At 38.3% G+C, this 22,658-nt stretch overlaps 1 protein-coding gene across 4 annotated transcripts in view; it reads right to left on the bottom strand.

Annotated features, from left to right (window-relative positions):
• Positions 1–340: 340 nt before the first annotated feature.
• The window catches only part of SATB1 (SATB homeobox 1), a 96,039-nt gene continuing 73,721 nt past the window's right edge, over positions 341–22,658 (bottom strand). For 3 of the 4 annotated variants that reach the window (XM_046638736.1, XM_046638724.1, XM_046638731.1), the window contains exons 10-11: positions 3,774–3,977; positions 341–1,439 (exon numbers count right to left, since the gene is read on the bottom strand). In XM_046638736.1, coding sequence (XP_046494692.1) covers positions 942–1,439; positions 3,774–3,977 — 702 coding nt within the window. In that variant the 3' untranslated portion in view covers positions 341–941. The remainder of the gene's footprint in view (positions 1,440–3,773; positions 3,978–22,658) is intronic. The other variant, XM_046638743.1, reaches the window with a different exon arrangement.

The following is a 22,658-nucleotide window of genomic DNA, read 5'->3' as shown; positions in this document are numbered from 1 at the left end:
TTATTTGCATGATAGTAAAAATTGCATACAACAATAAGAGTGAAGCTTATAGTATGAATTGCTTGGATAACATAGAGCACTTTTTATAGGCAACTGTGTAAAGCACATTTTCTCTATTTAAAACTTTTAAGACACTTTGTTTTACTGCCCATCAAAATACATTTATAAATAGAAAAGAATCAGTATGGTAACAGGAGAAGCAATATTACATTTAACGGAAACTTCTAAAAAATTAATTACAACATGATGCTGCAGGATCTACAAATAAATAATGAGGACTAAATTGTGTTTCACATTTTCTTTTCATTTTTTAAAAAATCATGTAACAATGAGAATGAAAAAAAATTACAGTGAACTTTTATTTCCAAAATAAAAACAAATTTGAATTACGGCAGTGCCATATAATACAAGGCATTTGTTGGCATATGTCATCTTTAAACTGCATTCCACAGTCTATAGTTCTTTTGTAACATACAATAGAGTAACAAACTCTTTTTTTTTTCCTTTTTTTAAAATAGGGGACGAGCTTCCAAAGATCAGTGTGGAGTGTTACAGAAATAATTAAAGGAAGGAAATGATAATCACAGAAGTTATAATGCTTGTTGGAGGCTCCAGAATAATAATAATTAAAAAAAAAAAAGAAATCACTGGTATCATGCTTACGGGGTACACACCTTGGTGTGTCCCGTGAACACAAATTTTAACTTTTAATACCAAACAATCCTCGATGCTTCACCCGGGGCTGCCCAGCAGTCTGTAAAAGAGTAAAACATTTAGTGCAGTCTGCATTATGCTTTCTCAACTTTCCTGTTTGTGCAAGTGTCTGAAGATTCATTGGCCAAACAACAAACAACAAAGGGTTTCTGAGAGAATACAAGGTGGACTTCTCATTTTGTTAGTAAATACCAGTGGCACTGTTGAATGAAAATAATACTTTGATCTCAGTCTTTCAAGTCGGCGTTAATGTCTGTGTTTCCTTCCACTGAGAGCTCTTCTTCCAGCTTCACCGAGAAAAGGGTGTTAGCATTCTTGTCTTGCACACTCTCTTCCAAATCCTTAAGCAACTCCTCTTCTTTGTATTCGGCCACATCCACCTCCAACCCGGAGTTGTCCTTGAGCTTGCCGTGGTGCTTGAGATAATACCGCTGGTTCTGAAAGAACTTTATGATGGTGTACTTGGGCAGGTCAAGCTGCGCCGACAGAGTCTGGATGGCCTCTTCGTCCGGGTACAGGCCCACGTCTTGGATGAAACTCTGCAGGATGCCCAGGGCCTCCACGGAAATCTTCGTTCGCGGCCGGGTCTTCTGCCGGTTCTCGTCCTCCGCCTCGGCGGGCGAGGCCACGGTGGGCTGCCGAGGGGGCAGCCGGGGCCCGGCGGGCTGCTGCGCCTGCGGCTGCGGCGGGAGCGGCGGCGGCTGCTGGGGCTGCGGCGGCGGCTGCTGGAAGGGAACAGGCAGACAGTCAGGGCTCGGTTAAGTCAGCAAACGTGCGGTCATGGATCCCACACGGAGCTGCTTTGACGAGGACAGAGACTGAGGACGAAAAGGCAGCCAGCTAACAGGCCCACAGCATTAGGAAAACAATCAAAATGATAAGAACTAGGAAGGGAGGGATGAATAGGGCTTTGCGGGGGCTACTGGGCTTCCTTATCAGAGGTCAGTGGAGCCTCCCTACCCTTGATGTGCGGTCTGGCACATGGAAGTGAAAACTCAGAGCTCTGAAAACGTGAGCCATAAACTTTGCCAGAAAGATCCGCATCAAAGGCAAAGACAGCAAAGCAAATTATGATGTAAATAATTAACAAAGATTTAAAATGAAAATTGAGAAATAAGGATTTCAAAGGCATTTTAGAAAGGTGAGCTGCAGAGCCGTGGGGAAAGACATGTGCGCTTTGCCCCATTTCATGGGATGGCTAAGACGCAGCAAGAAGAAGACAGTCTGATTTAAACTCCAAATAAAATGGGTACGTGTCTGCTCTTCTTCAGCATTCTCCCTCATGAGTCCAAAGGGTTTCTGAGATTCTCACGTTTGTGAATTTCCTACCAGACAGTTCTAATTTAATACACACAATTTCTTACCAAATTGCGCCAGGCTGACACTGCAAGTTTTTTTCTTACTGAAAAATAAAGGTTCAATCCACTACCCAAAGGGCTAGTGAATTGTTTTGTCTATAGTAAACTGAGATGTGATTAGGATTTAAATTTAGTGTATACAGACACTTCTTCATAATTAGTGTCTGTATATGTGCAGTAATTTCCATACACAATTATACATAACAAATGTTTGACACATGCACATACTGTATACTCTCTATCCATAATTCTTATCAGCAAAGCAAATCAACCTGAGTAAGCAGCAAAATATTAGAATGTTTATACTGTGCCTAAGCATTTCCTTTTATCCCCCTAAGAAGCAATTTTATTAAAAACAATTTACATTTTCAAACAAGTACTTTTTTATTACTTAACATATATCTTTCTCTTTTTTGTTTTTGCTAAACAGTATGTTTTCCAGGCTTTCACAATTATTTTAGTGCTTGATATCCTAAGGGGTTCTCTTTTTCAATTTATCTTTAATTCATACTCAAGGATTTTTTTTTTCCTAGTGCATGGATAACCCTATTATTGTTTTTACCTACACAGGTATATACTTTTTCACCAAGAAATATCTATCTTGGTGATACCAAGAATGTAGGTGATTCAACAAAGATAGTAGAATTTTAGGACTCTGGAAGGCAACACCATTTTTCCTAAAAGGGGAAAGCTAAAAACAGCCCCTTAGATTTACCAGAAATAAGTTATACAGCTCAAATCCAGTCTCAACACACTTCCTAAGCAATTGAGGCCATGAGAGCACCAAAAAACTACCTCAACCCAGAGCTTTGCTTCTAGATGCTTAGGGGAGTTCCCTCGGTGGATGAATGGAGACAAGTCCCACGACACGATAAGCCAGGCACATGGCTGAATCTGCTGGCCCAGCGGTCTTTGGGCAGCACCATGGTTAGTACGTCCTTTGAAAGTGTGAAAATCCTGACCGAGGGAGCAGGTTTTTATGCCACCCCGTCTCCCTCTCTGGCTGGCATACGTCACTTGTGCCTGCTCACCTGACGAGCAGCACCGAGCCATGGTGCAGGGGTCAGCAGGCCTGGTAAGAAAACGCCTCTAGACTCTCCTTTCCCAAGGGTGGTGGGAGAGGGGCTCTAAAGGAAAGACAAACAGACGTGACTCACCCCTAACCTGTGTTCTGTGAGGGTGTAGGGAGATAGCGGCAAGGTGAGGAGGCCCAGGAGTCTGAAGCCAGAGTCCAATTAGCTTTCCCTCCCCTCCTCTTCCTGGACACAATCCAAGGTGCAAAATTATAATTTGACAACCTTCCTCTTCAGAAACAGCAGTAATTCCTTTCCTCAGGGGCACTATTGGTATTAATTTAAAAAATAGGTTTTTAAATTCTGATTTTTAAAAACCAAAAAAGTTTAAGCTCTCGCACGCAAAACAACCCAATTCTAACAAAGACACACTTGCCAAACAAGAAGTGTAAAAGGGGGTTCCTGCCACTTTGGGAGTGTGAAGGGGGGGAAGAGGAACACAATACACATGTTGGAAAAAGTGTGTTAATTTTCCTTTTATCCCCTTGAGCAAGAAGGCAGTGTATTGTTCTCTCTTGCTAAGAAGCCTGTGTTTAGACTGGCGGGAAGAAGAGAAACGCTAATTTCCCTGCTAAGTTTAAAGCTCTATTTACTTAGTGCTATATTGAATTGGCCAAGGTAAACGAACCTGAATCTGCTCTGCTGGAACATGGATGATGTGGGGCGGCCTGTCGCCATGGTGATGTACCGCATTGCTCTCCTGCTCATAAATGGCATCACGTTCTGGCTGAGGAAGACTGAGGAACCTTCGGATCATGGAGAGGTTCTCCCACAGGGTCCTGTTTTCTGGAGAAGGATCTTCTTTCCAGCGTAACAGCTCACACAACCACCCCTTAGAGACAAGAGAATGAGAGGTCAGTTCATGCCTCTAGGGGGCTGACAATTTCCATTAGGAGCTTAAAAAGGAAAGACTTTGTGAAGTTAACTTTTTTCATAAGCTCAAAACACTCCAATCTGCTTAAAAAAAAAGTTTTAAAAACCTGTTAAAAGAAAATAGCTGTGGCTGTTGAAGAGGCAGGCTCTGTTTCTAATAAATGTTCAGATTTCCATCTTAAAGGAGAGTCATATTTTGCAGACTCCAACGGCAAGGCAGATAGATCTGCCACGGGCTTTGCAATATGTGAAACAGGAGGAGAACAGAGTGGAGTGTGCTTCCAGTCTTGCCCAACTTTCTTGTCTGATGAGTGGCCATCTGAGGTCCTGAAGGTATTTAAGAAGGGAGAGAACAAATTTTTAGAGTACATTTTTTTTTCTAAAAGGGTTCCCTAAGTTTATAATTTTTGTATTAGAAAGGACACTGTGTGTGACTATTTGTGTGTGTATGTGTGTGAGTGTGTGTATGACAGAGAAAGGACATGTGCAATTGTGTGTGCAAGAAAGCTGTCCGATGTAAGGCATAATGATTAGAATGGGCATTAGAAGAATTCTTCAGAAAAGAACTTTCCAAAAGGATACTTGGAGTCCTGTTTTTCTGCCTGCTGCAGTGTACACAATATGATTTGTCAGACAAGAATTTTAATAGATTTCCTGAGTTAAGAGAGAAGGAAGTGCCCAATGAATACCAAAGCTGAACTTCTCTGAGGGCTTCCAAGGCCCAGGTTTTATCCTCGGATTGTCTATCAAGAACTCAGTGGGCCAACAGAGTACATCGTCTAACATTTTCTAATCACCATCTCAGACTTACTCCATCTTGGCTGCCATGATGGACACTAAGCAATGGGCTGGAAAGGAAAAGGGGGGGCGACGCACCCAGACTCCCCTTCACCAGCCAAGGCAACCACCCCCAGCGGCTGTGCTGCCTGCTAACAGCTTTCAGTCACATTCTTCTCTCGAGAAATGCCTTGGGGCCATCACACCTGGAGATGCCAGGACAGTCACTCTAATTCCTCACTGACCCCCTCACTCTGGGGTGGCCAAGGACTGGCTGGTCCATTGGTACAAAAATCTCTGTCCACTTGCCCCAAAGTGACAACTCACTCTACTCTTCAATTTACTCTCTGGAGATGGCCCTCCCCGTTCTTCCTGGTCCCTCTGCCCATCAGTACAGACTTCAGCTGGACCCCTTCCTCTTCCCTGTCCTCCCTCACTCCTTCCAGGCCCCTCACCAACTCACGAGCAGCTGATTCCCCATCTTAAGCTCTGCTTTAGGGAACGAGATCTAAGACAAAGGGGTTTCTTGGAAATTCCAAGTCAATCAGTTGGATGGTAATGGAAAGAGTACTGTTACCTTTGGGGTGAGACCAGAGAATGGTATGACTTTCCTTCCCTTCTTCTCAAATTGGAGAGAAAATTCTCCTTCCAACTGCACTATACTGTGGGAAAAAGCAAGGCCCATTCTCCCCAAAATGGCCTTTTTGACAGATTTTATAAAAAAAGATGGAGAACTGATACATTAGCTGCCCAAGGCCCACCTACTAACCAGCCAAGGGTGCCTGCAGCTAAACCTCGAGATCAACTAATTTTCCTAAGAGAGTTTTGATTCTGCACTCGACAGGTCATGCAATTATGCACTCATTTGACGGCACTCAATGTATAATATGAAGTTAAGAGAGCAGGCAGTGAACTGAAAATTTATCTAAAAGAATATTAGCCAAATAAAAAATAATAATTGTGCTTACAGTGTCACTGAACACACTTCTCTTCTAACTATGGCAATTCTATGTTTATTTCCAGGATAATATGATGATATGTCATATTTCAGCTCTATTTATATGAGTATAACATTAACTACAAAACTGTATTTGAGCCTTTGAAATATTTGAGACCCACTCGCATATGGTGCCCTGGAGATGTTTGTTTAGCTCTTACTGGCAAATATTTGCTATCTGGATTAAGCCATGAAAATATTTTCTATTTTCCTACATCTAAGCTATTTCTTTACATTTTACCTCTAAGTTTGGATGCTGTGCAGGTTTTAGATATATATCTTCCCGTAGGCTTGAATATTAACTATGTCTAAGATTACTTTCTTCCTCCCCCTTGTCTTCAGCTATAGCAATCGACAGGCCCCCATGCTTAAACACAGCAAATCACTAAAGTTTTATTTACCTTTCAAGATATGTTAGAAGGTTCATAAAGAACAGAGAAGTTTTTTTTTTTAACTTAACTAGTGTTATACTAGTGCAATAGGTGCTAGACATTGAACATCTAAGTTGTTTTTTTTTTTAGAAATATATGCTTGTAACTAAAAACTGCTGAAAAGTTAAATTAAAAACAATTCATGTAAGAAAGGCTTCTTGGAGAGAGCTGAAAAACTCCAATAATTTTTCAAATCCTTTAGAAACTTTTTAAAGTAACGCAGAGATCAGTGAGTACTCGGATATATGTGAGAAAACATGTGGATCACAGATGTTCTTTGGAAAAGAAAATCATTAGTTCTTTGAAAATGGCTAATAATGATAGCTAATTCCTAAACAATCACACTCATGCTGGTTTAACAAATATTTCAGAAAAAGAGCCCTGACTCATTCAACAAATATTTTGCTCATATTGTCACTTCTGTGTCTCTGTACTTACGAGACAGATCCTTATTTTTATTAATTGCCCATGACTAACATAACATTTCCAGTAGTTTGCTATTAACCTCTGCCCTTAAATAATACTTCTAATTCCTTATCTAAAAATAATTTGATGAATTATAAGTTTGGAGCATGTCTCTGCTAGCCTTTCAAGAGACACGACGATTTTAAGAGACTGAAATCAGATGCTTCTTAGAAAAATATTTAACGGTACAGCTGGGAACTGTTAGTTCTCCAAGGGTATTCCAAAAAAACAAAAAGGAGGGGAGTACTTTTCTTGATGTGCATGTTTCTTAAAAAACAACAGAAAACAGATATTTTGACACGCTAGTTCTTTGTCAGCAGAGAAATATATTGGCTCATTCCCAATTTACACTGGCAAAAATAAGATTAATTTATTATAATGCTATTTAAATACCATGGAATATTCTGACTACCTCAAATTCTATCAATTGAGACTCTGTGAATGATGACAGTAATCTGATCTGTTTTGCAGAAAGTGACTAAAAAAGCCAAATGCTTTCTAATTCCCCAATACCTTTTTCTAGGTCACTTTTCCATAAGTGATATTGTTAGAGCAAATGAACTTGGAAGACAATGAACATGTGAGAATGTTTGTAATATCTGACAGAGAAAAACAGGGATTCCCCTAAGTACTGTATTGGTTTTTAAATGATAAATGTAAGATTTCCCTGGTAGAGGACAAACGCGGAATGAAATGCAGTACTTTGTCACAAAATGTGAACGTAATTACTTTATTAAGAAAGGTCTCTGGGACTTGAAATATTGTCAGACCATAGGTGGGAGTAGGGCGCCACTCAAAATTAAATTAGGTGACAAGTGCTCTGAACAGTAGAAAAAGACAGGAGACTAACAGCCTTAAAATATCGAGACCAATCCATTCTCAGAAAACTAAAATGGTACAAGGAGCAACCTAACCTTTAAATGTAGTAAATTTGCCAAGCAACATTACACTGCATATAAAGAGGGCAAAATATAAACAGTAGCCACATGTAAATAAATTAGTAAAACTTTCAGGATGTTACTACTTTTCAAACTGACAAAGTTTAATTTGACACCTTCTGTTCTAAACCCTTTGTTTCTATTCAAAATCACGCCTTGAGCTGTTGCTATCAATCACTGCACTCCCCCCATTACTTAAAAAAACTGGCATGGACCCTGAATAAGCTGAAAATGCCATGCAGATGAATTCTGAGATAATATGTTCAAACCTGTTATATACAACACAAATCCTGTAAAGTTATGTATTGTAAACCTACATTTATTGAGAACTAAAAGTCTTAAATCCATCTGCCACAAAGGAAATACTGCTATGTACTTTATAGTAACCAAGAACCATCTGCAAATGTCTTGCTACCGTAAGCAAGAAAACAGTGCAAAAGATGCTGAACCTAAGACCACATGAAATAAATAACATTCTTTTGACTGGTTTTGGTTAGGTATCTACTAAAGACACGTAAGACTGGGGAAAAAAAGGAAAAGGGAAAGTGCAGAATGACTGCCAAACCTGTCCTGAAAAAAAGCAAAACAAACTCAATGCAATACAATGGCAATTTATTATGGTCCATGAAACACACAACTGTATGCTCATTTTAAAGGAAAAATTAGCAGTTCTAAACTCAATATTCTAATGATGTCTTTACTGACAGAATCCTGTTGTACCACATTTAAATAAAAATCCTGGCACCTTCATCTCTCAGCTGCTAATTTCCAACCAAATTCAATCTCTGATTTCCACTCCACTCTTTTTAGAACAGTTAATTCAAGTCAATTCACTTCATTCATTTTAACGGATAAGGGGTGCGCAACGATTTTAATTCAGTCAAGAAAGTAGCCTCATTTCACGAATGAACTTATTGTACCTCCGCAGTCTCAGACACGTAAAAAGACAACTCTTACAGGACCTGGTCGGTGACAAAGGTGGAAGCATGCAACACAACCAGTTTTCCAAGGAAAAACAGATTTCAGTATTCTCTGTGAAAATAAGTCACTTAATGTAGAGATACGTATATTTTATCATCTGTACATATACATTTTAAACCCAAGAGTTCAAAAAAGAGAAAGAAAATGACAATTCTTGCTGCAACTAAGAAGGAAAAATACATTTTAAAAAATAGAATGGTAATTTGAGTTATAAAAAGCAAAACATTTTATAGTCTGTATTTAGTCCCCTCACCCTCATCTTTTATGTGTTATTTGAGGGAGTATTTCGTTCCAATCTCTGGGGCATATAGTATAATAATATATGATATTAAAAGAAATCAATCTAAATAGGGAGGTATTTGATACAAACATTTTAGTGGAAAGCATGAATTACATTTTAGCAAGTAGTAGGAACAAGGATTAAGTACATAATCCATTAAATAGTACTTCTAACACAAAAAATTCAGTATTGTAGACTAAACTACACCAGGCATTTTGAATGAGTACATTTTCAACAACAACGAACTATAAAGCTAGCAATTTATCATTCAGCAAATAATTTTCTACTTTTAAAAGAATCTGTAAGTGTTACTTATGCTAATGAAGACAGTTTTTAATCTGCCCACAAACATGCTAATAGAGGGCAATTTTTTTTTTATTTACAAAGCTGTCGGCACTCAGGGTAATTTCATACCAATGTTCTATAAGCTGGGGGGGGGGGGGGGGCGGGGGGAATGGGTTCTAATTGTCAGAGCACCGGGATCTCTCACCTTTAGCATAAAGGTTTAAAGATCTCACAAAAGATGCAAAGTGACTAATGATGTTTTAAACCACCCTTTAACATTCCAAGAGGGTTCCAGGTTCCAGTTTCACACTTTTTATGCTTTATACACACCCTGCCTCAAATATAGCAGTATTAAAACATATACTTCTCTAGGGGCCCTAATGCAGAGACACACAAGGCCTGATGGAGGTACAACCCCACTTCGAGGTGCGACGCTTGGATGCTTCACGTGCCAACTTCTAACCGTTTTTCGAGAACAATCATAACACTTCGAACAGTGAGAAACAACACAGTGGTAAAGCAATACTGAAAGCATTTTAAATTATTTACTAGGTTAAAAGGGTGAAATGATACTTTAAATACATCAAATTTCATCATCTAGGCCATTTTTTGGTGGCAAAGTGGTATTGATCTTTCCAAATGCTTAAAATTAACTATTTTCCAGAAGGTCATTATTTGATTAAAGGCATTAAAGTTGAGGGCAAGAAGTGATGCACTTTTTCTTCTTCCCCATTCAAATCATCATATAATTTAATAAAAACCATCTCATCATGTCCTGTAATAAAAACACTTAAGATATTGTTCTTTACCTAACATATTAACCTTTAAATGTTATGAAGTTCTTTAGAAGAAAAACCTTTGCTAAAGCAGATTATTCTATAACATAATGAGAGGCACCCACCATTAACATTAATAAAGATACGTATTCTCCTCTATAGAATTAGTAGGAAATTCACTAATGTTTCTCCTCAGTTTAATAACATCTATACTGTGTATAGGGAAGAGAACCTCAACAGGCTCTGTGAGTAACTTCTCCTGCTAAGTTAACAGTGGTCTTATTAAAGAAAACATGAGAAATAAATTTGAACAGAGACACACCAGTAAATGCATTTTCCATTCTAAAAGTAGATTATATCCACTTTATTCAAAGATAAGTTATAAAAAGAAACATATTTAAATGGAATATATGTATGTGTATCTCCAAATATATTTATTTTCAAGGTGTGGTTTCTGATATTTGTATTTGCTGAAAAGAAAAAAAAATCATGATATTCTTTTAAATTACTACTATTTTTAAACTTCTAAACTGTTACTGTTTTAAACTTTTTCCAGACTCTACAATTTATTTCAGGGACTCAATAGCTTAGCCAAAAATCTGTGGGTTTCCATATTGTGGTAATAATAGGACATAACATGGCCATCCATAAATTTTTCACTTGGGTAAATTTTTGTCACTTTAAGAAGTTAAACACATCTAGCAGAGTTTCTGGAGGTTTGTTATTAGCAAAAAGAAATGTTTATACAATCTGGAGGAAAGCTCCCATTAAAATTGAGTGAATTTTGGAGGAATATTCAGATTCATTAGTAAATAATCTTTATTTTTCAATTTTGCTTAAAATTTAATCAAGCAAAAAAATGAAAATAATTTGCTTTCTATGGTTTTTATGTTTGCTTCTTTTCCACCTTCTCAAAGCCACTGACCTTAGGGAACACAGAAATATGGTGTTTTTTTCTTTTGCTACAGACTGTTTGGTCCATAATAAGATTATCAGATAACAATCTGGCCAGAGTAGATAAAAAGGGTTCTCACTTAAAAGGTTGTCAGGTAAGTTTTACAGCATATTTTCAGGGGGCAGAATCTAAGAAGGGCAAAAAAGGAGGAATGAAGATAAAACTATGCAATTCTAGACAACGGATTAAACTAGCTAGCAAGAATTTAATCTCCTGATATGATTGAAATAGAGAATTTCCAAAGACAGCCTTAATTTTATTTTTAAAACATTAGATTTGGAAGATATTTAATTAAAGTTTAATTTTTTCATATACTTCAAACCTGCTTTCAGGATAGTTTCTTCAAAGCTCAAATGAAACAATAAAAATCTGGCTTAGATGTCTGATGCTTGAATTTGGTCTCTGAGAAAGAATTTCTTATGGTTTTTTCCCGCAATCTAGGAGGTATTTTTGACAATACATAAATTTCAGTGACACGATCTGGCTCCTGTTTAACATTTATACACTCTGCTTTAAAGTCTCACTTAAGTTTTTACTCTCTCTTCATTATTCACAGCTAGCATCACTAAAAAACAGAAAACTCAATACTCCCCAGGTTCATGCTCTAATATTTTCATCCACTTTAGCTTCTGCTTCTACCATAAAGAATCTTCTGCTCCTTTCCATTCTGCCCACCACTGAATTGTCAGCACTAGGGCACCTCTTCCTTGAATTATGCTCTTAGGCACCAACATTCTTTTTAATTGCCTCCAAAGGACAATTATTCTGATTTCTGAACAAAAAAGCTTTTAAGTAATCATTCCTCTTCCTTTCCTAGGGGAAAAAGTACACCAATGATGACATGAGCTTTGATGAAGAATGAGAGAACAAGTGTTATCATGCACAGTTGCGATTCCTGAAAAAAGCAAATAAATATGATGTCTAATTTAGCCTATGGAACTTCCTGATAGGTAAACATACAGGTTTTATTAAGCTTTCTTGAATCCCCTTAGCCATCTTCGAGATGCTGTTGGAAAAGGGAGGCTAGGATGAAAATCACTGCTCTGGTCTTCCTCTTTCAAACTGTCCAGTTATCCTCCTGCTCAAAATGACCTTCAAGCCTTCCTAATGTAGAGAAAAAGTTCACACTCCCTCGAGCTGCCCTGAAGGTTCCTCCCAAGCGCTCTCGTGTCCTCATTCACTGGCCATTTATTAGCTGTTGCCCAACACTTCCCCACATTCTATTCTCCATTCCTCAGATTGTTCTCTCCAACAGGAATGCTTTTTCCCATTTTTTTCTACCCATCCAAATACTAACTCTTTTTCAAGTCATGCTCAAGCACCTCAGTATACCAGTAAAGGGCGATATCCTATATAGACATTTATGTATGTGAACTTGAGCAAATTACCTTTCTGGGCCTCAGATCCTCTTCTACAAAGTGCAGATAATAATGGTATTAATCTCACAGGACTGTGGCTGGTACAAATGAAATAGAATACATTCAGCCCAGTGCCTGTTCCATGATAACTACAAAAGGGTCTGATGAATTTAACTGAAAGCACTTGCCTTAAATGGCTCACAGTTTATCTGGGAAGACCTGGCATTCAAAAATAACTATTTGTGCATGGCAGTATGTGATAAAGGTCAATGATGGGCAGACATCAAGTAGGATCCAATTGGAGGGGAAGAAGAGATGGGTTGGGGTGGTCAAGGAAGTCTTTACTGATGGAGAATGATATGGCTTGGCTTTGGAGAATGGGCAATATTTAAAGTGGGGAGAATAATGAAAAATAGTGAGATGAATTAGCAATATGCTAGGAAAAAGAGGTAGACTAATTGCTTTCAAATTGAATATAGCTTCTTTCACGATAGCTCTTTACCATACTTTCTTGAGAATATGACTTAATTACTGTGACCTCATCTCCTCTATATACACCGTTCTTCTAAGACCTACTTGTTAAGATAACCTAGGTTTCAATTTGAATTCCTATTCTATGACTTACTAGCGCTGCACTCCTGGTCAAGTTACTCAAGTTCTCTAGACCTCAATTCTCTCCCCTATAAAATGGGGGTAATTTTACCACTATTCATAGAGTTCTGAGAATTACGTAAGATAATTCATGAAAGGGGCTTGACACACAGTACCAGTATGAAGAATAGTAGCTGCTATTGTTTTTATTATTGTTGTAATTATCACAAAGATAATCCAAACTAATTTGAATATCTAGGAGGTAATGAAAATAATTCAGTTACTATATCCCAACCTGAACCCAGTATCTTCCTCTGACAAACTAGGTTCTCCTCCTATGTGGTTGAACTCAATTAACAGCATCACCACCCACCCAGTCACCTGGGCTGAAAGGCTGTTATTTGAAGTATAAATTGGTACAATTTTTCTGAAGGGCAACGTGGAAATGTTGAATATAGAAATGTCTAGCAATCGCCTATAGAACACAAATGCCTTTTTTGATCCAATAATTCTACTTCTGAGAATTTATCCTAAGGAAATGATAATTAAAGATGTATGTAAATATTTAACTATAATAATGTTAACATTAGCATTATTTGTGATATCAAAAGTTGACTACAACTTAAATATACCTCAGTAGGGAATTAAAAAGTACATGTAGCATACAAATGAATGTACGACATACATATTCATATACACACATATATATGTATACATACATATACATATATAGGCTTGTGTGTATATAAAGAACATAAGTCAGGCTATCTCTAGTTAATTGGGATTATGGGTATTTTTCATGTTCTTCCTTATTCTTGCATTTTTTTATTTTTATATGGTGGCTATGTACTTTTTTTTAATTAAAAAAATATAGCAAACAGCTTCAATTAAATATCTGACTTTTTTGTCTGTTTCCTCCCGATGTGAACAGTGAGGAACTCCTGTAGGATGTCCCTTGAATTTGTTTCTTCTTCTCCGTTCCTACTCCTCTGGTTCAGGCCCTCAGCATTTCTTTCACGAACAAATGCTGACGGGTTTCTTTATTCCAGACCACCCTCATCTCTGCTATCTAAGTTACACTTATCATAAACAAATGTCAGCACAAATAGCCCTCTGAATGGCACACACTCAACTGCGCTTCACTCTAGGGGCCTGGAGCCGCCCTGAGGCTCACGCTTCAATGAACGGGTGTAAAAAGCAGCCAAAGAGCTCCCGCAACACACTGAGGTGCCAGTGAGTTGGGGGGACAGAGAAAGACATAAAAATGGTACACTTGCGCCATTCCTGAGGACATCCTGTATTGTAGCAAAGTCCAACGACTGATATGCATAATGACGTTGCTGCTCTTCAAAGAAATACAATTCAAACTGAGCTCAGCTCACTAGGTTTAAGGAGGCGGGAAGCACTATTAAAGGCATCTGTCAACAGCAAATATATTTGATTGTTGAAAGAAGAAGCTTAATGGGAAACTTCACTTTTTCCAAACCCCTCAACCCAAATATGTGCTCTTATATGGTAATGCTATGAAAAAAAATTTATCATGGTTTGTCCTAAAAAGTCACTCTTAAAATTTTACAATATTTTCCTATTCAAAATTATGATCACTAAGAAAAAATGTTGCTGAATATCCGTATATGCCATGTACAAAAAAAACCTGTAAAATTTGAACTTACAACATGAGTAATTCTTAGGTGATGATTTATCTAACACAGTGGTTTGTTTGCTTATGAAAATAATTTACTACCAGGTTATTTTAAATAAATATTTCTGCCCTTGCATTTTTAATTGATTTATATAAAACTTTTCAATGCTGCAGATATCGCCTAAAATGAGCTATACTCCCCATTATGCATATTTAGGAGCTGGGAATTAAAAATTTAAATCTTCCTTCTATGATATTCTAGGAGAGATAACAAAGAATTTTTAAAACCAAGGGAAGGCAATTCGGGATTGTAAAAGTTATGGCACTCATATCCAAAGAGGAGCAATCAAGCAGGCAGGGTCATTACGAGCTCCCGAGTTGCTTATGATTTTGCTGATAAAGTAACACCCACTTTGTGGCCAAAAACCACATCATTTTATCCATTATGCAAACTTACTAATCAGAAATTGGCTGAATTGAGGGACTCAAATCTTGTGATTCACAAGTAGGCATTAAAAAAAAAAAAGCATAAATATTTCTAGAAGCATCATGTGGCTCCCAGTGACAATGGCCGGGTTATAATTTTACCAGTAAAAGGAGACAAGGGAAGTTGCGGCTCTCTGCACAGGCCATCTGGGTTATTCCTCACAAGCACCGATCCCGTTTTATCCCTGGGGAAGACAAGCTCAGAGACACCCATGGGGACAAGGACAGGAGTGGAGGCTGATCCCGCTCTGTCTTTCTGAGCAGAGTCCCCATTCCTCCCGCCGGGACACCCTTAGGGATACACTGGCTTTTATGAGGAGCAAAATAGTGAGCACGTGAAATCTGCCTCTGAATCATTCCATCCTTCCACAAATAATTTCTAAGCGCCATCTACATGCCACCTACTGTGCAGGCTAAGAGGAGATGTGGGGGCAGATACACAATGGGGAACCATTTCTCCCAGCACTTACTGTCCAGTGAGCTAAGAACAGCTTAAACTTCAAGTTAAGTTGATGTTAAAGATATAGTTTAACTGGCAAAAAAATTCCAGTCTAAGGGCAAAGGCATTCTCGCAAAGTCCTGCACTGTATGTAGGCATCAGAATGCTGGAGAAAAGGCTGCCCGAAGTGGGTGGTGGTGGTGGTGGTTGTTTTAATCCCTGCTTACATGGTCTGGAAGTGAAGGGTACTTGAAAATAAGCATTAAAAAAAAGGTAATAAACAAATAACAAACAAATGTTTCCTAGGTAAATTCAAGAGTTCTTCAGCTAATGTGTAAAAAAATATATAATACCCACAACAAAGAATATACAACTATGTACTGGGGGGCTTTGGGGAGAAAAAGGAAAAAATTAAATCTTTAAAAAAATATATATATATATATATAAAATATTCTTTCCCTACATACAATTTGTCTAATCATTGATCTCATCTCTTTTGGACCATGGATCCCTCTGGTGAAGCCCATGGTTGATGCTTTTTCAGAACAATGTTTTTATGTGCCTAAAATAAAATACATAAGATTATGAAAAAAATCAATTATACTGAAATACAGTTATCAAAAATTTATGATATAGTAATATATGTGCTTTATTAACACACTAAATAAGATCTAGCAACAGATCTAATAACTACTGTAATTCTATAGTGATGAGCAAATATTTTGAGATATCCACAATAACTTAATGTGATATGAAAATACCTGTGATTTTTATTGGTGACAAATTCATAGGTATTGCTAATACTACTGTGATTTGTTGCCTAAATTGATAATTGAATAAAACGTCAAATTTCAGTAACATGGTAGTGAAAATAAAGATTTTTTTTTTCTATCTAAGTTCATGGACCCCTTGGGGGAAGGTGGGCCAGAGGTTAAGAACTCCTAAATAGAGTGTCTCCCCACATGTATGTGTGTGTATACACAGATATGTACACAAAATGTATATGTTTATTTCAAATATTTTTCCAGAACTATCTTATATAAGAGAGTAGATCAGAAAATTTGACTATTTATGGATTCATGAAACAGATTTCCTTATGTTATTTTTGCCACTAAAGGGCCATGTCTCTTAGAGATGGGATGGAAGAAAACAGTTCATCATAGTACACTGGTTCCAAGACCATGTCCTGAGGAGTCCAGGTTTCCATCGGGGCCTTTCAGCAGCGCCCTCCTTGTGTGTGGGTAGGGTTGGGTGTTGATGAGAAGGCCCCACCCCCACCCAATCCTCAAGTCACTGAGGGAGACTCAAGCCATTGGGGGAAGACTTTTATCTGATTTATGTATTTCAGTTCTGGATGAGATTTCATTCATAAAACAATAGTTTTACAGCTTAAAATTTTTTGATTGACAATTGCATTAGTACACTTTTTCCCTGGTCCTGTTACAAACTCAGAAAATGGGTTTACAACCTCTGAATAAAGCATCCATATTCTACTTTAGTTAACTTCATACCATCCAAGTAAGCTAAACACGATTAGCAGAGTATCCTCTGAGAAATATCTAATTGCCAGGAGAGGCACACTAATAAGTTTTTCCAAAGACACCTGGGTTTCCCAAATACAAGGAGCTAAGGTAACAAGGCAGATACAGGATGGAAGCAGGGAGAGGAAGGGAACAGTGGAACCGGCGTGCTACGTATGTGTGGGTGGGTGGGTGGGGGTGGGGAGAGCCATGCAAATACCAGGAAACCAGCAGTAATCAAATAATGGTCCTTGCTCTCACCGCCATTTTTCAAAGAGCAGATGTTAATAAAGTATTTTCTGTAAGACTTGAGGACAGGGCAGAAGGAAGCTAGTCAAATAGAGGATTAAAGAAAGTGAGTAGGAAAGACGGTAAAGGGAAGCGGGGGGATAGGTGGAAAATGAGCACACAACCATCTCATCATTTTATATCATAGGTAGCTCAAAGCTAAATTTATCCAGAAATATAAACACAACTTTCTGTCTGGAAATTAAGCTTGATGGATAAGGCTTTAGTCCTTATGGTTATCCAGGGTCCAAGTTATTGAGTCTCTTTAATCAAAATACTAAAATAAAATCATTATCCATTAGGCTATTACCCTTCCCCCAATCTCCAAACACACAAGCAAAAATTAATTGCAAGCCAGGAAGAAAGAAGGCAATTTAGACAGTAACAGCTTGGCATGGACTGAGCTGGGTTTCCTAATAACATTTGTCTGTTTGTGAATGTATGTTTTATTTACAGCCTTCACTTCCTTGACCTTATTGAAAGTAATTTATTTTTACCTAATCTGCATTTCATTTAAACCACCAAATACTCCATCAATGAACCAGCCAAGTAGCACCCATGATAAGTAGCATTCGTGTTGGGACCATAAGTAAAATGGGTAAACATTCAAAGGAGACATCTGGGGACGGGCACTCCTCAGCAGCTATTATTCCAGTTTACAAATTTGCAGATATGGGCTTCGAGCTAGTCCCTCAAACCAGCTGGCATTCCCTGCCTCCTCTTCCTTGTTTACTCCTTGTTTCACTAACCTCTTTCAGACCTGCAATTTCTCATGGATCGAGTATATTTTTTCCTCCTTAATATGCTACCCTTCCCAGAACTTATACCAATGCGAAAAAAAAAAAAAAAGAGAGAGAGACAAGTTAAAGGTAGACTTTCAGGCATCAGTCAAAAAATCAGAAAAGACATGTTTAAGGAAGAAACTCTTTAGTAACCTTCAAGTCACCTCAGGGTGGCAACCACTACCCCACCACCTAGTAAGTCAAGCCCATTTCCCAACCGAACTGAGCTCATCTCCTTCTCTACTGTACTGACTCTGCCGGGTCCCTGACAATGAGAGGGAGATCTTCCGGTTTCCTCCTAACAGGTCTCAGATGAGCTGATATCAATCGTGAGCTCATCTCACACTAGGTAACATGGAGTTCATACACTGGATTCCAAACCATCAATTCTCCTCACTACACAACCACTCATAATTAATGCTCTTTGGCTACAGACCTCAAAATGGCACTTTGTTCCCTCAAGCTAAGCCTGTCCATTATTCAAAACCTTACACCCTCTGTGACTTGTTCCCAGACTAACACACCTGTCGCAGTACCTTCCACAAAATAGCATTCTCTTTCACACCTGTGCACCTGTTTCAGCAAGAAACTCACAGAACCTGGAACTTCAAGGGACGGTAGACATAATCTGACCCAACCTATTTCATCTTCCTGAAGGGGAAGTTCAAAGCCTGTGAGGTTAAGCAACTTGTCTGGGGCTACACAACATGGTAGCAGGGGAATTGGGACCACCACTCTTTGCAATCCTCAATGCTTTCTCCAAAAGATGAAGTCTATGGGCAAGCTGTAATACAAACCATGTGTGAGTTAGCAAATAAGCCCTATTTCTATCCAACGCAGACCATCAGGACTCATGCCCTCTCATTCCTTTCAGCTTGGAATAAAAACAAGAGCTACACTATAAATGATATTGATGACTTCAACAAAGACGATGAAAAATGCAGACAGCGGGTCCTACAGAAAAGAGCAAACAGAATTAAAAGGAACCAATTTTCCTTCTTGTACATTTTCACGAGGATCTGAAAGCAACGGAGAAGAGCAATTGCAGAGTGGCTGAGGAAGGTGGGCTGAGCTGGGGCAAGATAAAGTTTGTAAACTACATTTCTACTGAATCCTCAACTGTGACCTGCTAACAGAGACATGAAAACTGTCCTTTTATAAGACAGGGACCTAGCAGGGTCCATAAAAAGAATTATGATTTTTTTTTTTGAACAATGGGCTTCTTGTAGTCTAATTAAATTTAATGGAAAGACATGCTCTTCCCTTGCATTCAAAATATCGAATATTCTCAAACTCCATACATACTACAGCATCCCTCAACAGCCACTCTTTTTGCTCTCTTTCCTGTTCCCTTTTGCATCGATGGATATGCTAGGCACAAAGAAATCCTAATACACAACAACTGAAGTTTGCAAACATGGAAAACTAGGGATGATCTCTCAGGTTGTAAATGAAATCTCCCACTTGCAAAGGAACAAGCTTCCTTTAAGTGGTGAGCTCTACCAGTGATTGCAAAATGTGATTCAATTTGCATGCTGGCTTATTTCTAGCATATCTTGAAGGAGCTGTGCAAAAACTTCCTGGTTATTAAAGCAAGGGCAGTAGCAATGAAGTTATAAGCTATAATTTCTCTTACCTCCACTTATCTTATTTCTTGGACTCATCCCCAAATAACTATGCTATGTATATTAAACCTCTTCCTGGGAATCCTAAAATATAAGTGACTATAGCAGTGGTGGATTGATCTCACTGATTAGCAACGGGTGCCTTCGGCCCCGTGTTAAGTTAAGAAGGATTCTGAGGTGCTATCTGTACTCAATAGGAAATAGTGTTGTGACAAATTGGTGATGTGAAGACTGAATCAAATCCTCCAAAATGACTGCTTCTTGTAAAATGAATATAAAGATAGATTTTGACTCTGTGAAGAAACTGACAATGATTTGATACTAGCCATGTGAACTGCTTAGCAGCTGAGATGGAAGGAGGGCTCTAAGAAAAGGCAGATCCTCTTTTTCCCCTCTAGAGTGATATTCAGGCCAGAAGAAAATACGAATAGGCAGAAAAATGTTAGACTTCAAAGTTGGAAGATGTTATGGCGCAAACACAAAACAGAAAATAGCCGCGGGAAGAGAGAAGACAGTTCCACTGACAAATTGGGAAGTAAAGATCTTTTTTTTAAATGTGAGAAAATAACAAAGGAAGAGGGAAAATGGATAAAGGAAGGGAACAAAAGGAAAAAATCCACTATTCTATGGGAAATTCTGTTCTCTCTTATCAGTTAGGTAATAGGAGTCACCATAGAATCCTAGGAAGCAAAAAGTGAGGTTCATAACTGAAGTAGTAAAACAAAAATAAAGATAAAAAGAAAAAGAGTGTATTTTATTTGGCATTAAAAGACATTTAACTAGGCTATATCTACGCTTTAAATGTTCTCTAAAGTGGATTGTTGTGAACTTCTCTGGAGGTACGATTCTAAATCACCACTGATCCCATTTCTTCCTCCTCTCTTAATTTTAGTTCTCCACCAGCTTATTTGCCTTCTTATGGCTCCACCACTTTAATTTTTTTATGGCTGGATTCTTCTGAGACTGGTGATAACTTGGGTCTTATATGGTTACCTACTGTGCCTGCACTTTCTGCCAGCTTTTCTCCAATATTTCTATAGAAACAGAATTCACTGGCTTTCAATTCTATCTTTCAAGATGATTCTGCAAATTAACAAACATCTCTATGAAATAAATTTTCTGATTGGATGCATTTTTGGTTTTGGATTGTCTGGGAAGTGACTGTAAAGTCTAAACTAACAACTTTTCATTAAAAAAAATAAGGGAAACTGTCCTTCAAAAAATTACATCCACCCAACTATAGAAATTCTTTCAGAATTTATGTTCAAATAAAAGGTTTAACACTGAAAAAATAAAAAGGCACGGACCAAAGGGATATTATGGCTCCCATCAAAAAAAAAAAAAAAAAAAAAAAAAAACTTACAGAAATAAACAGAAAGCCCAATGGAGAATACAATCTTTTACCCATTTGAGTTTTGGAGAAAGTAGAAAAATGGAATTTGATGAAGGTTTTGATAAAATAACCTGGGAAAACACTAGGCAACTTCTCTATTTTTCTAGACACTTCTTTTCACTGAATTTTATTTTTATTTAAGCACATCTTCAACACACACACACACATACCCCAACCCTAAAAAAAAAAAAGGGGCCTGAAATTTTAGTTACACCACATGTGGTTTTCATTTGTGAAAAATGAACAAGCTGTTTGTGGTTAAACTGTCTAATCGCCTGTTATCAATCTAGCACTGCATTCAAGATTTACAGGATACATCAGCTTCTGTGCCACATTAGCTGTAAAGGGGGGGGGGGGGGGGAGGAAAAAGGAGGAGGAGAGAGTTTATCCTGAGGAATAATATTTCCAATGCAGCCACACTCGCACTACATCTGGTTGTGCTGGTAGCGGCAGTTAAATTGAAATATTTCACAGCGTGTGTCAGAAACATGCAGAATGGTAATTATGACAGATCTGATTAAGCCGGAGTGCCACAAGCTCCCTGGCCAGCGCCGGTTGTGCAGGTGTGACCTTGTGTGTGCCTGCGTGTGTAAATAAAATTAATTACAAGCGAGAGGGTGAAGGCTTCAGTGACATCACAAAGCGGAGAAACTCCCAAGGGGGAGACCTAATGGAATATTTTCCCTCAGTCTAATAATACAGTTCATATTGACTTGAGGTAATTAGTGGGATCATTAAAGCAGTTTTCCCGGCGTATTTGGCTGCCTGATCAGATTAGTGAAAATGTTCTTCAGAACAAGCCCTGTGTGGTCTGCCAGAGAGGAGGAAATAAAAAGCAACAAAGCATATTTTGGAATGATAAGCAGCGCTGGACTTTTACTCCAGCAAAAAAATCTCTACTTCTCTCTGGAGCCTACCGATATAACTGTCCTGTCCATTTTAATTCTTCTATTCAACTTGCATATTCCTACACACATTTGCAACTATTTCTTTCGTTTCCCCTTTTTCTCTGTTAAATCAGACTGCTTTATCACTAGGAGCCATCCCAACTCCCCAACAAATCTCTTTTAAACAAGGCAATTTTAAAATTGGGGGAAAAGTATCTTAAATGACTGCTTTCCTGTTAACTGACAATATGGGGCAATCGGGAGAGGCAAAAAACAGGGGAAGGAAAGCCACTTAGAATTCACCTGCTAAACAAAAGATTCCTCTCTTATGTAACACATCACAGAGGTTTAAATATTTATTTGCATTTGGATCTCAAAATGGGTTGAGCATGGGCTGAAGTTGGGGCAAACATGCTTCCACTTGAACAGACACAGAGCCCTCGTCAAGAAAAGGGGCCATTTGTTTGAAAATACTCTATTGAGCATGCTCTACCTTGCCACTGGAATATGCCAAGCGCTGTCACAGATGGCAGGCTCTGACAGTTCCCATCCGTAGCGTCGATACTCGACAGTTCAGCACAAGATCAGTGACATTCTGTCTCATTAGAACCACGCTAATTATCACAGCTAGTTTCAGGGGAAACCATGTGTTGCAATGGTCAATTTGAAGGAGTCTGTGCATCAACAAACTGGTAATAAGGATCAGACACCTTATTATATGACAGCATGCTGCCTATGATCTGA

Source organism: Equus quagga, chromosome 1 (assembly GCF_021613505.1).
Source record: "Equus quagga isolate Etosha38 chromosome 1, UCLA_HA_Equagga_1.0, whole genome shotgun sequence".
NCBI lineage: Eukaryota > Metazoa > Chordata > Mammalia > Perissodactyla > Equidae > Equus > Equus quagga.
Note: the sequence above shows the minus strand (reverse complement) of the source record. Positions and strands in the feature narration are given on the sequence as shown.